This window comes from Mus musculus, chromosome 6, assembly GCF_000001635.26.
Source record: "Mus musculus strain C57BL/6J chromosome 6, GRCm38.p6 C57BL/6J".
NCBI lineage: Eukaryota > Metazoa > Chordata > Mammalia > Rodentia > Muridae > Mus > Mus musculus.
Window position 1 is genome coordinate 128,975,659 of NC_000072.6, and position 13,920 is coordinate 128,989,578.

At 41.0% G+C, this 13,920-nt stretch overlaps 1 protein-coding gene and 1 pseudogene across 4 annotated transcripts in view; one reads left to right on the forward strand and one right to left on the reverse strand.

Moving 5' to 3' along the window:
* Clec2g (C-type lectin domain family 2, member g) overlaps nucleotides 1-9,049 on the forward strand; it is a 50,327-nt gene extending 41,278 nt beyond the window's left edge. For all 4 annotated transcript variants that reach the window (NM_027562.4, NM_001316752.1, NM_001168224.1 and 1 more), the window contains 5 exons: nucleotides 3,738-3,820; nucleotides 4,526-4,651; nucleotides 5,547-5,725; nucleotides 6,204-6,310; nucleotides 7,288-9,049. In NM_027562.4, coding sequence (NP_081838.1) covers nucleotides 3,738-3,820; nucleotides 4,526-4,651; nucleotides 5,547-5,725; nucleotides 6,204-6,310; nucleotides 7,288-7,429 — 637 coding nt within the window. In that variant the 3' untranslated portion in view covers nucleotides 7,430-9,049. The remainder of the gene's footprint in view (nucleotides 1-3,737; nucleotides 3,821-4,525; nucleotides 4,652-5,546; nucleotides 5,726-6,203; nucleotides 6,311-7,287) is intronic.
* Gm8778 (predicted gene 8778) lies at nucleotides 1,011-2,508 on the reverse strand (annotated as a pseudogene).
* Nucleotides 9,050-13,920: the final 4,871 nt, after the last annotated feature.

Consider the following 13,920-nt stretch of genomic DNA (forward strand, 5'->3'; position numbering starts at 1 on the left):
TTCATTTTTAAAATAAAAATACATCTTTATGTGTAAAAAAAAAAAAAAAAAAAAAAACCAAAAAGCAAGACCTACCAGTTTTCCATTATAAAAATCCATAAAAAGAATCGTATGAATTAAGAGGCTGCATTTGCAAGGTGAAAGGCTGAAAAGGCTGAAAGAAGATTAAAACTGTACAAATTCTTTTTAAACTAAGTGGAACCTAAATTAAGTAAACACTGTTAGTCTCTGCTATGTAATGTGGCTATACAATTCAGCAAGCAACCACAAAATTCTTTCCTTCTCTTTTTCTACTTCTCTGACCCAGAGCTTTTTCTATGTACTCAGACTGATCTTAAACTTTTAATCTCCCTGCCTTGGCCTCCAGAGTCCTGAGATTATAGACCATTATGCTGAGCTCCAATCAGGACTCGTCTGAAAGTGAAAAGATAGTGATATTTACTTTAGAACAACAACAACTAAAAAAAAACCCCAAAACCATAAAATTAAAAGAACCAGGCACAGTTTTGAACACACACCTGTAGTCCCAGCTACTCTTGGGGCTGAGGAAGAAGCCATCTGAGCCCAAGTGTTTGAGGCCAGCCCTGGCAACAGCTATTCCTTTACCCTACTCCCCACCAAAAGGAGACATATCTGTGACATGTGTCCCATAGAGAAGGTAGTGTGGGACACTGTTTTCTCTGGTGTGCCTTGCTTCCTCAAAGTCAAGGCTGATTTTCACAAGCACCCTGTGACATGTGGTTAGCACTCTAAAGAAGTAAACAGTTATGGTTCATGACATTGTGTTCCATTCCTTCTACCCTCCCCTACCCCACTACTGGAGAGTGTACCTAGTGGTTTATGCATGCTAGGTAAGTGTTCTAGTGCTGGGCTTTACCCTGGCCCTCTTTTTATGTTAGGACAGGGTCTCACTGGTCTAGAATTAATTCTGTAGTCCAGGCAGGCCTTACATCTATAACCTGTTTCAGTCTCCCAAGTATCTGGGATTACAGGTCTGAGTCACCTGCCTGACCTAGAGGTGGGTTTAACATGAAAGCTCTCCTCTTCCATGAGACATTTAACCACACAGTGACCAAAATAGCTGAGATGAAATTTCAATGGGTATTAAGCCTCCGGACAAGCCCCTCTCCCCAGTGATTCTAGCTTCTGCAGGTGAGAAGCTGGCAGGACTGTGGGTTGGTCTACTGCATGTGTCTCCCTGGGATTGCTAATTTTCTGGAGGATTCTGGGCCAGATGCTGTTCCCATTCAACTTCAACCAACTTGTACAGCTCCACTGTGGCCTGGGCTTCTTCTACCGAGGAATGTCCACCATTTCCAACCTGGATGTCCCAACTCAGCAGCTTCTTGGTGAGATGCTCCATGACAAAGTGACATTTTCTGGGCAGTCAGCCTTCCTGTTGAGGAGTGGTATCTGGAAAGTGTCTCGGGTGAGGGACTTGGGATGAAAGTACTATAGGGCTTTGTAGTCATTGTGAGCGGCATGACCTACCACTACCTGCCCTGAGAGTATCTTCAAGATCTCACTCCGAGCAGTCTTAAAGGGTGTAGCGTTAACCATGCGGCACTTAAGGATGCCACTCCATCTGGTCTGGTCGTCCACGATGTAGCAAAGGGGTGTGAGGGTGGGGGAAGACGTACTCATCATACAGCACATCGCCATTGTAATTCACAATGCTGCATCCAGCCAGGGAACTAAGGCGCCCCTTGGGTCTTTTGCCCACCATTTCACAGTCTATTGCCACCATCTTCCCTGGCAAGTTTTGGGGTACTGTAGGGCACTTATCTTCAGAACGAGTTTGGGTGGAGTTCTGTACAGCATTTTTCTTCAAGGGCTTCTTCTTGGAGCCTTTATCCTTTGGCTGAGCTTGGGTGGAGTTCTCTGTAGCAATTTTCTTTTTCAAGGGCTTCTTCTTGGAGCTCTTAGTCTTTGGAAGGGCACTCTGAAGCTCCCCTAGCAAATCTATTTTAGCCATAACAGAAGCAGTCTTCTTTGAAGGAGCAGGGGTCAGCCAAGACAATGGTGCTTTCTTGTCTTTGGACTGCTCTGAGTCCCTCTTGGAGGCAACTGTGTCTTTCTTCTTCTTTGGGCATGGAAGGATCTTCAAAATGCCATCTACTCTTGAAGTTTCCCCTTTCTTTGGAGGTTCTGAATTCAACTTAGACACCTTGCTAGGGGATTGGTTCTTTTTATTCAGAAATACTTTCTTTTCCAAGAAACGTTGCTTCTTGACAAAACGTTGATGTTTGGCATTTCCTCCAAATGTCTTTTTCGAAGGTTGCCCAAAGTCTAAATTCAGGAGTATGGTAGACATGAGATCAGTGGATGGTGGGAGAAAGCTGGGAAGAATGGCTCACTGATGGCAAAGGCATGAGAGGCTCATTCTCTCTGGAATCCCATCCATAGTTCAACATGTGGAGGTCTGCAATTAGCCTTGGGGACAAAAGTAATCTTGATACCCGCACCATAGGCCTCCAAGTTGGGTCCCCACTAAGATCGCAAGCATCCAGAACCTGATGCAGGAGGGCAGGAACTCTGGCAACAACGGGAGGGCAGCTAGTGAGGGCCCACAGCGCCCCACCTCAGGCAGCAAGGCCACCAATTCAGAGTGCATGAGCGGCAGTAATGATGGTGGCGGCGTGGGTGGGGGCTGGATGAGCTCCACGGCCCCTCGGGCCCATGGAAGTCTATTTTATTTTTTAGCAGACAGATAGAAGGTTGTTTCAGTAGCACACACTGGAGTGATGCCACCTTTTCCCTGTCTAAAGACTGTTCATCTCTGTTAAGTGTCTGTTGACCACCCACCTGTGTTTGACCTCATTGTGGAGTCCTGTTTTCTGCTGTGTTGTTTCAGTGTCTACTCTGATGCTAGCACCAGGCTTTCATTCCTGTTCCCATGAGAACATGAGACATCAGGTCAGGCCTTGTGATCTTTCTGATTTTGACCTCTTCATTCTCAGAATAATTTTTGACTATTAATTTTTGACTCTTTTTAATTTTCATATTACTTCTCATACAACTTGGTGCTATGATTTTTTTTTTCTGAAGGCAACCTCCCCTCTGGAACATGTTGCACATATATGTGTGTTCAGGAATTGTTGATATGAGCAATATGGAGTGTTCTAGTTCATTATGTGTTTAGAGCTGCCTTGATTTCTTTTTTTTTTTTTTTATTTCAAGAATGTAATATGTGTGAGTGTTTGGCCTGCATAGACATCTATGGATCATGTGCATTCCTAGTGCCCACCAAGGTCAGGAAAGTTCTTAGAGTTCCTGAAACTGGAATTACAGAGGCTTGTGAGCTGTTATATCGGTGCTAAATTTGAACCCAGGTGGTTGAAAAGATCAACAAGTGCTCTTAACCACTGAGCCAACTTTCCTATATTTATTTGTTTATAAATTTACATGTAGTTTTTGTTATGCTGACTATGAACATCCTATTTTTAGATTTGTAATTTTATGGTTTATTTGGCATTACTGTAAAGAGCACTGTCTAAGATATTAATTTCCACTTGACAGGAAAATATAACTGATTTTACCATGGTGATGCCCTGTCCTGCAACTTCATAAACTCATTTTTTTTTACATCCAGTATTCTTTTATAGATTTGTTAGAATTTTTATGTAGATAGAACCATGTCATCTGTGAAGAGAAACACTTTCGCCTGTTTCTGAGAAATGTAAACTTCCTTTCATTCTTTAAGAAAATTATTTATGTACATGACTGTTTGCCTGCAGGTTTGTGTATCACATGAATGCTCAGTGCCTAAAGAAGCCAGAAGAAGGCGAAAGCTCCCCCGGAACTGGAGGTGTACATTCTTGTAAGCTACCTTCAATTCAAGTCCTCTGGAAGAGCTGAAAGAGATCTTAACAGCTGAGCCATTCTCCAGACACCTGACCCTATTTCTTTGTCCTGGCGAGGACCTCCTGGGAAAAGTCTACCTGGAGTAATGAGCAGACATCTGACTCTTGCTCCTGATTGCTGGGAACACATTCATAATGGCACCATTGAGAGTGCAGCTGACTGAAGTTGGACTTACTGTTTTGTTTTTAGTGGATGACTTTTGTAGGGTTGAAGAAGTTCCTTTAGCTTCCATTTTCCACATAATTTTGCTGTTTATTGAGATATTTCTAGTTTTTCCTCTTTTCTTATTTTGTTATTATGTCTAATTACATCAACTTATTTTCTAGTGTTTCCATAACTCCTTCTAGCCAGAGCGCTTTTTATGGAGCCATATCCAGATTTTTGTTGTTTGCATTTCACTGGGATCCCCACTCCCTCCATTTTTGCTCTTCCATTATTCACCCTGAGTTCAGTGACCAGAAGGCTCCCTGGCAGAAGTTCTGTTTCCATCCTCTCTATACTTCTTTCTACCATGGACATCCTTTGTGGACCAGGGCCTTCTCTAAAAGGGTTGGCAGAAGCCTTTCAGGAACTGATAGGCAATTGTCAAGTGGGTTTTGTGGTTATTTTATTTTATTTAAGAAATTCTTGAAATTCGCATTCTTATATTCATATTTTACAGATAAAATTCTCCAAAGAAATAGTCTCAGAGCCATCTCCCCTGAGTCTTCTGCTAAGCTTTACTGCTGCTGTGGAGTGATCATGGTCCTCACTGTAGCTGTAGTTGCTCTTTCTGTTGCTTTGCCAGGTAAGTGACATACCCTCCAAATTCTGTAACACTCTGTCCATATTCACATTGCCAGTTATGCTTTCTAAGCACTGTGAGCCAGGCACTGTGGCAAGGGCTCTAGAGGAAACACACTGGAAGGTCCTGTTCTCTGAGAATTTAGGTTCCAACAGGAAGATGCAGTGAAGGAACACAGAGGCTTTGATGGGCACATCCCTGGGAAGATGACATCCAGCAAGCTCTAGACAGAGATGCAGGGGAAGTAGGTCCCCTTGGGAGAACTATTCAAGGCAGAGAATAACAAGAGGGAATCTCCAAGTAGGAACTTCAAAGGTGAGGCCAGGAAGGTACAGTGCCTTTGACCATGAGCCATGAGTTTAGATACCAGGCTCAACTCTATTTTGAAAGTATTAAATGGAAAGTTCCTGAAGTAAGAAATTTATAGGATTTTAGTACCACAATATTCAGAATAGTGCAATAAAATCTTGCACTGTCCTCTTAAGTATTTGAAGTCATCCTTTAGTGCAAGGTGTCTGCACCGTATATACGACCTACCCAAAAATTCTCATAGCAATCTCAATTATCAGGCTGGGTGTCAGTAGGTGTCCCTACAGAGTGCTTGCTGCTGTAGCAATCCCCACTGTAGTCAATGGTCATCCAAAGCTCAGAAAGTGATGCTGTTATAGAAGTGCACTTCCTGGGAGCCCTACTGACAGTGAGCATATGAGAGAGAATGGGACACAGGCCCACGGTGGGAGGCCTTTTAGTTAAAGGCACATCTCACTCAGGAGAGGATTCCTACAGATCAGTTAGGAAAGCTACCATCAGATTCACACCTCACAGCTGAGCTCAGGAGGGTGTGCCAAAACGAGAGAAGGCCTGCTTGCCATGATCCATTGTATTCTCTACATTTTAGCAACAAAGACAGAACAGATCCTAATCAACAAGACCTATGCTGCTTGCCCGAAAAACTGGATTGGAGTTGGAAATAAATGTTTTTATTTTTCTGAATACACAAGTAACTGGACATTCGCCCAGACCTTCTGCATGGCACAAGAGGCCCAACTAGCTCGGTTTGACAACGAGAAGGAGCTGGTAAGCAATGGGCAGGGATTGGTTTGTCTGTCTGTTCTGTTGAATATTATATTGCCTTGAGATAGAGAGTTACAGATGAGGCCTGAGGAAGGATCCCACCCAAGTACATGGAGACATAGGGAATGTGAGTGTGCGCCATTTGCTGATACTTGACTTCTGACTGGAGCCCTGAGATAGTCAAGAAACATTCTCTCATGAAGTTCTCATAGTCAGCTGGAAGGTCAAATATGCCATTTTACTGGGATACCTGGTGACCATGAGTGTTTTCCCATATGCTGGCATATGTTGGGTACAGAAGGAGACAACTGATAATAACTGCAGTGGAAGGTTAACCCAGAACTGTCCAGACCACAGAGGAATGTGACCCTCAGTTACATCCTCCTGTTATCTCTAGAGAAAGGTGTGGAGTGGAGAGACTCCAGGATCATCTGAAACAAATAGACACATGTATTCTTGACTTTTTTGTGTTTTATGACAGAATTTCCTAATGAGATACAAGGCAAATTTTGATTCCTGGATTGGACTGCACAGAGAGTCGTCAGAGCACCCTTGGAAGTGGACAGACAACACTGAGTATAACAACATGTATGTTTTCACGATGTTTTTCCTTCTATTATGTTCATGTGTTGTGATATGTGTGTGTCGTGGCTATGAGAGATGGAAGTCAATGTCATGTGAAGCCAACTGTACTGGGAAGAAAGAAAAAAAAAATGAACCCTTGCCTGGAGGTGTGGCACAGGGGTAGAGAGTGTGTATAAATGCAATATCCAATCCCCAGAAAGCTCTACACACCCACAAATTTAAATACTTCAGAGGTTTTCCTGTTTATTGACCGTCATTTTCAAAACCTTTGCATCATGTCATTTTACTCAAAATATTTACCATAATGATGGTGTCTGAGAGTAGCTATTGTTTGCTCTGGCTCCAACTTAAACATTTCTGTTGTTGATAAATGTCCTGTGAGGGATATAGACAGAGCCTTAGATGGGCAGTGGGGGCTCTGAAACCCCAGAAAGCCACTGCAGAATCTGCAAGCCTGAGATTCAGCTTTCCACTATTTGCATGTCTGCATCTGTTCAGGAAAGCAGAGACTCTAAGTATATTTGGAACCTCCTCTAAAGTCTCGTCATCACTGAGCACCCAAAACAGTCCTTGGGTTTGAGCTGTTTTACTGGGATGGTAAATCACAGACTCAGTCATATCCATCACTGAAGCCCTTAGAGCAATTTACTAAGTGGGCGTCCCCATATATAAAATGCCTAAAAACAGAATTGAAAATCACCCTTGGTGGGGTCACTCATGGCTGCAGTTCATTTGAACATGGCAGCGAGCACCAGCCCAATGCCTTGTACACACATTACAGGATTCACCATAGACAAATGACAAAGGAGTGGTGTTCAAATCCTGAGAATATGAGACAGTAGGTGTAAAACTAATGCAGGTGATTCCTCAGGGACTTTTTGATTCATATTACCAAAAATTAGTGGAGACTGGTGAGATTTCATTGCAGGAGCAAATGCAGTTCTGGGCTCTGTAGGCTTACTTTTTTGGTTTCTTTTCAGGATTCCCATCCAGGGAGTGGAAACATGTGCCTACCTGAGCGGCAATGGGATCAGCAGTTCCAGGCACTATATACCTCGGATATGGATCTGTAGCAAGCTTAACAACTATAGCCTCCACTGCCCAACTCCTGTTCCTGTCTAGCATTTACCAAGAGACTCTTCCTAGCCTGTTATCTATGGGTGCTACTTTTTCCCCTATGGTCCCACAGTGCTATCAAACGGGATTGAGAATATTTTTTAACGTCGCAAATGAAAACCATCAAGGCTGGAGAGATTGCTCCGTAGTTAAGAGACTGACTGCTCTTCTGCATGTCCCGAGTTCACATCTGAGCAACCACATGGTGTCTTACAAACATCTGTAATGACATCTTATGTCCTCTTCTGTGGTGTGTGAAAACAGCTACACTATACCTACATATGATAAATAAGTAAATCTTAAAAAAGAAAAAGAAAACCACCTTAGAGAGGTGCACACATGGAGGATTACAAGACCATAGATGAGTTTTAAATAGATGTCAGCACTCATACCTTAAGCCTAAAGTACAACTAATGTTAGGGAACCCCACTTTTATGATATTAAGGTTTTGTGCAGAGAATTCTTCTTTTGAATTTATGAGACCACAAAAATGAGTCCCCCAACATGGGTGTAACCTTTAATAATGAAAGCAGAATGGCTGGGATCCTGAGAAGCATCTGTAATCCCAGGTACCGAAGGGTTGACACAGGAGGGTCTCAGGTTCACCAGTGGGGACGGAAAGCACAAAAACACTTTAATAATGATAGGGAAGATGAGATGTCTGTTGCATCCCGTAATTTGAAGAAACATATTATACATGCTTTTCAAAAATTCAAACCAACATACAGAAGAATTTTTAAAAAGTGTGTAAAATTAAGATTTACTTTTTACTCTGCAATTTAAAAAGATGAGGGACATTGGCGAAATGTTTCTCCACTTTAATTTTAATATTCCTATTTCCAATTATACTGTTCTAAGTATAATTATACTTACTTACTTTTCCTGTTCTAAGTGTACTGCATTTTATAATCAAATACCATTTTAATTTCACTATTTTATTCCAGGAGCCTTCTGGCCCAGGCCAGTGTAATGGTGGAGTCTATATAGAATCACTACAAGATAGTTCATCTTTGTGGATCTGCAGAGATCTGCTTCAAAGGGGGAGTGTTTCTACTCAGCAATTGTTATATATGTTTAACAATAACAGTAAAAGCACATTAATAGCAGGAATCTCTCCTAAAACGAGTCACTCATAGCCTTGCTTAATGAGGGCTCACCTGTCACAGATTATATAATAATCTGAGGCAGGCCACTTCAGGATGATCACCTGCTAGTTATTAGCTTGTCTCATTATGGGTCCTGACCATTTTTTTGGATTTATTTCACATCAAATGTGAGTTAAACTCCTTAGGCATTTAATACTTAATTTTACACTAGCATGTGCATTACTGAGCCTTTAAAAAAATATTGAAAATCTTATAGATTGAGCTACCATGTACTGATGAGTCCCAAAAGAGAAAAAATCATAGGCTAAACGCAGCTCTTGGTCTCTTCATCCTTTCTTCTCCTTCTTGGTCTTTTTAAAGACTATATCAACTTGATATGCCAAGGGGGAGTTGATATCCATGGGAGGCCTCCAGGTCTTTAAGGAGAAAGGGATGGAGAAATGGAGGAAGGGAAGGGGAGAGGGACATAGGGGGAGGGAGGAGGGAAGGGAAATTAAAAAAAAAATAAAACCTAAACACTACATTTGTACGGACTTCATTTATGCTTATTGCTTGTATGTTCATATGTATTTGCCCCACCTGTGCTGGGCAGACAATGCAGAGACAGCTCAGACAGAGATCAGACAGGACCAGAAGGAATCAGCTCCCTGCTTACTGTGAGTGGTGATGTGGATGCTGGAAATGGAGCAAGAACAAGTGCTCCTAACTGCTGAGCCATCTTTCCAGCCTTTTTGTGTTCCTTTTATTGGCACTGCTGATCAAGCTCTGCAAAAGTAGCACGTATCCCTGCAGTTTTTGTAATTTTCTTATAAGTTCTTGCCTAAATCTGTGACCCTCCTTAAGTAGCTGGGGTCACAGGTGTGTTTCACCACACCAGCCATTCTACTTCTCAATACTAAAGACCAAGAACATTTTAAAAATGCGTTGATGCTTTGCCTGCATGTGTGTCTGTGTAAGGGTGCCACATCCTCTGAAACTGGAGTTACAGGCAGATGTGGCTCCCATATGGGTGCTGGGAATTGAATCAGGTCCAATGCTTCTAATCACACATACATTTTGAGTAACGCATTGTCTTTATTTTAAAGCCAGGTTTAATTATTTATTAGATGAATGCAAGCACATTTCACTCTGAAAATGACTTTCTTAGCCCCCCCCATTTAGTCCTAATAATACTATTTTTTTGCAATCCATTTTACTTCCTACATCCTAAGAGATAGGTAGACTATGGTCCCAGGGATGGTTCAGAGAAATAAATGTTAAACATTAAGAAAATGCTAATTTCAAGAGAGTTAAAAGTTATCATTAATATTTCCATGATGTTTGTAGAACATGATTTTAATTTTTTCAACCATTGATACTCACCAAACAGAATAGTTATTTTAAGATGTATTTTCTTGTTATGTCTCCCTTTTCATTTCTGATTTTATTAATTTGGTTACTGACTCTGTGCTCTCAGTTTAGTCTGTCTAAAGGTTTATGTATCTTGTTGATTTTCTCAAAGAACCAGCTCCTAGTTTTGTTGAGTCTTTGTATACATCTTTTTGTTTCTATTTGGCTTGATTCTTTACTACCTTCTACTCCTCTTGGGTGCATTTGTTTCTTTTTGTTCTAGAGCTTTCAGGCGTGCTATCAAGCTGCTAGTGTAAGCCTTCTTCAGTTTCTTTTTAGAGGCACTTAGAGCTATGAGTGTTTCTCCTACCAGTGCTTTCATTGTGTCTTAAAAGTTTTTGTATGATGTGTCTCCATTTTCATTAACTTCTAAAAAGTCTTTAATTTTTTTTTTTATTTCTTCCTTGACCAAGTTATCATTAAGTAGAGCATTGTTCAGCTTCCATATGTATGTGTGCTTTTCGTTGTTTTTGTTGGTATTTAAGACTGGGCTTAGCCTATGGTGATCTGATAGGTTGCATGGGATTATTTCAGACTTCTTGTATCTGTTGAGGCCTGTTTTGTGAACACTTATATGGTCAATTTTGGAGAAGGTATCATGAGGTGCTGAGATGAAAGTATATTCTTTGGCTTTTGGATGAAGTGTTAGATCCATTTGGTTTATAACATGTTAATTTCACTGTGTCTCTGCTTTGTTTCTGTTTCCATGATCTGTCCATTGCTGAGAGTGGGGTATTGAAGTCTCCCACTATTATTGTGGAGGGTGCTATGTGTGCTTTGAACTTCAGTAAAGTTTATTTTATGAATGTGGGTGCCCTTGCATTTGGAGCATAGATGTTCAGAATTGAGAGTTCATCTTGGTAGATTTTTCCTTTGACCAGTATGGTGTCCCTCCTTATCTTTTTTGATAACTTCTAGTTGAAAGTAGATTTTATTCAATATTAGAATGGCTGCTGAATCTTGTTTCTTGGGTCCATTTGCTTGGAAAATTGTTTTGCAACCTTTTACTCTGAATTATTGTCTGTCTTTGTCACTGAGATGTATTGCCTGTATGCAGCAAAATGCTGAGTCCTGTTTACATATCCAGTCTGTTGACAAAAGAAGCTAAAGGATGCAAAAATAAAATATAGGGACATTTACAGATGCCCACTTGAGAGAATTTCATAGTTTCACAAGCGTGCCTTGAAGCTGTCATGTGAGTTCATAGAAGAGCAGGTATGTATGATACTGGTCAGATTAAAAGCCTTCCAGGCCTTTGTTTTAAGCTGTCAGGCTTTTGTCTTAGGTCAAGAGGGCATAGGAGTTTTGCCTGCATGTATGTCTGAGAACCACATAAGTGAAGCAGAGGCCAGAAGAAGGTGTCTGAGCCTCCAGAATGAGAGTTATATAGATGGTGTGAGCAGCATGCGCACTGAGAAATTCACCCTGCTCTTCTGCAAAATCAGCAAGTGCTCTTAATCAATGAGCCATCGCTCCAGCCATTTACTCAAAGTCCAAATGTGGAATCACTGTTTTGCTGCTGGATGCTGCTGTATATTGCCTTTATGCATTCTGCTACAGGAACAGAACACAACATTCATAGTCATAAACACATTACTCTTTCCAAAATGCACTGTGTTTACTCATTTTTCATCTGTTGCACTTAGTTCTCTATTACACTGTCACACACTGACATTTCTTGCATTATTTTTTTAAGGTAGTATATATATATTTTATTTTTTTATTATATATTTTCTTCATTTACATTTCAAATGCTATCCTGAAAGTCTCCTACACAGTCCCCCCACCCTGCTCCCCTACCCACTCAGTCCCACCTCTTGGCACTGGTGTTCCCCTGTACTGGGGCATATAAAGTTTGCAAGACCAAGGGGCCTCTCTTACCAATGATGGCCGACTGTGCCATCTTCTGCTACATATGCAGCTAGAGACACGAGCTCTGGGGGTACTGGTTAGTTCATATTGTTGTTCCACCCATAGGGATACAGAACCCTTCAGTACCTCCATTGGGGGCCCTTTGTTCCATCTAATAGATGACTGTAAGCATCCACTTCTGTATTTGCCAGGCACTGGCATAGCCTCATATGAGACAGCTATATTAGGGTCCTTTCAGCAAAATCTTGCAGGGGTATGCAATAGTGTTTGGTGGCTGATTATGGAATGGATTCCATGGTGGGGCAGTCTCTGGATGGTCCATCCTTTTGACTCAGATCCAAACATTTTCTCTGTAACTCCTTCCATGGGTATTTTGTTCCCCAGTTTAAGAAGGAATGAAGAATCAATGTGTTTGTCTTCCTTCTTCTTGATTTTCTTGTGCTTTGCAAACTGTATTTTGGGTATTCTAAGTTTCTGGGCTAATATCCACTTATCAGTGAGTACATATCAAGTGACTTCTTTTGTGATTGGTTTACCTCATGCAGGATGTTATCCTCCAGATACATCCATTTGCTAAGAATTTCATAAATTCATTGTTTTTAATAGCTGAGTAGTACACCATTGTGTAAATGTACCACATGTTTTGTATCCATTCTTCTGTTGAGGGACATCTGGGTTCTTTCCAGCTTCTGGCTATTATAAATAAGGCTGCTATGAACATAATAGAGCATGTGTTCTTATTACCAGTTGGAACTTCTTCTGGGTATATGCCCAGGAGAGGTATTGCTGGATCTTCCAGTAGTATTATGTCCAATTTTCTGAGGAACCTCCAGACTGACTTCCAGAGTGGTTGTACAAGCTTGCAATCACTCCAGCAATGGAGGAGTGTTCCTCTTTCTCCACATCCTCTCCAGCATCTTCTGTCACCTAAATTTTTGATCTTAGCAATTCTGAGTGGTGTGAGGTGGAATCTGAGGGTTGTTTTGATTTACATTTTCCTGATGATTAAGGATGTTGAACATTTTTTCACGTGCTTCTCCGCCATTCGGTATTCCTCAGTTGAGTATTCTTTGTTTAGCTCTGTACTCCATTTTTAATGGCGTTATTTGAATTTCTGGAGTCCAGCTTCTTGAGCTCTTTGTATATATTGGATATTAGTCCCCTATCAGATTTAGGATTGGTAAACATCCCAGTCTGTTGGTGGCCTTTTTGTCTTATTGACAGTATCTTTTGCCTTACAGATGCTTTGCAATTTTATGAGGTCCCATTTGTCGATTCTTGATCTTACAGTACAAGCCATTGCTGTTCTGTTCAAGAATTTTTCTTCTGTGCCCTATCTTTGAGGCTTTTCCTAACTTTCTCCTCTATAAATTTCAGTGTCTCTGGTTTTATGTGGAGTTCTTTCATCCACTTAGAATTGAGCTTTGTACAAGGAGATAAGAATAGATCAATCCACATTCTTCTACATGATAACCACCAGTTGTGCCAGCAACATTTGTTGAAAATGCTGTCTTTTTTCCACTGGATGGTTTTAGCTCCTTTGTCAAAGATTAAGTGACCATAGGTGTGTGGGTTCATTTCTGGGTCTTTTATTCTATTCCATTGTTCTACCTGTCTGTCACTGGACCAGTACCATGCAGTTTTTATCACAATTGCTCTGTAGTAGAGCTTGAGGTCAGGCATGGTTATTCCACCAGGAGGTTCTTTTATTGTTGAGGATAGTTTTTGCTATCCTAGGTTTTTGTTATTCCAGATGAATTTGCAAATTGGCCTCGCTATCTCAGTGTAGAGCTGAGTTGGAATTTTGATGGTGATTACATTGAATATGTAGATTGTCCAGGATCTTCTGTCTTTCACAGTCTCTGGTGAAAAGTCTGGTGTAATTCTAATAGGCCTACCTTTATATGTTACTTGACCTTTGCCCCTTATTGCTTTTAATATTCTAACTTTATGTAGTGCATTTGTTGTTCTGATTATTATTTGTCGGGAGGAATTTCTTTTCTGGTGCAGCCTATTTGGAGTTCTATAGGCTTCTTGTATGTTCATGTGCATCTCTTTCTTTAGGTTAGGGAAGTTTTCTTCTATAATTTTGTTGAAGGTATTTGCTGGCCCTTTAAGTTGAAAATCTTC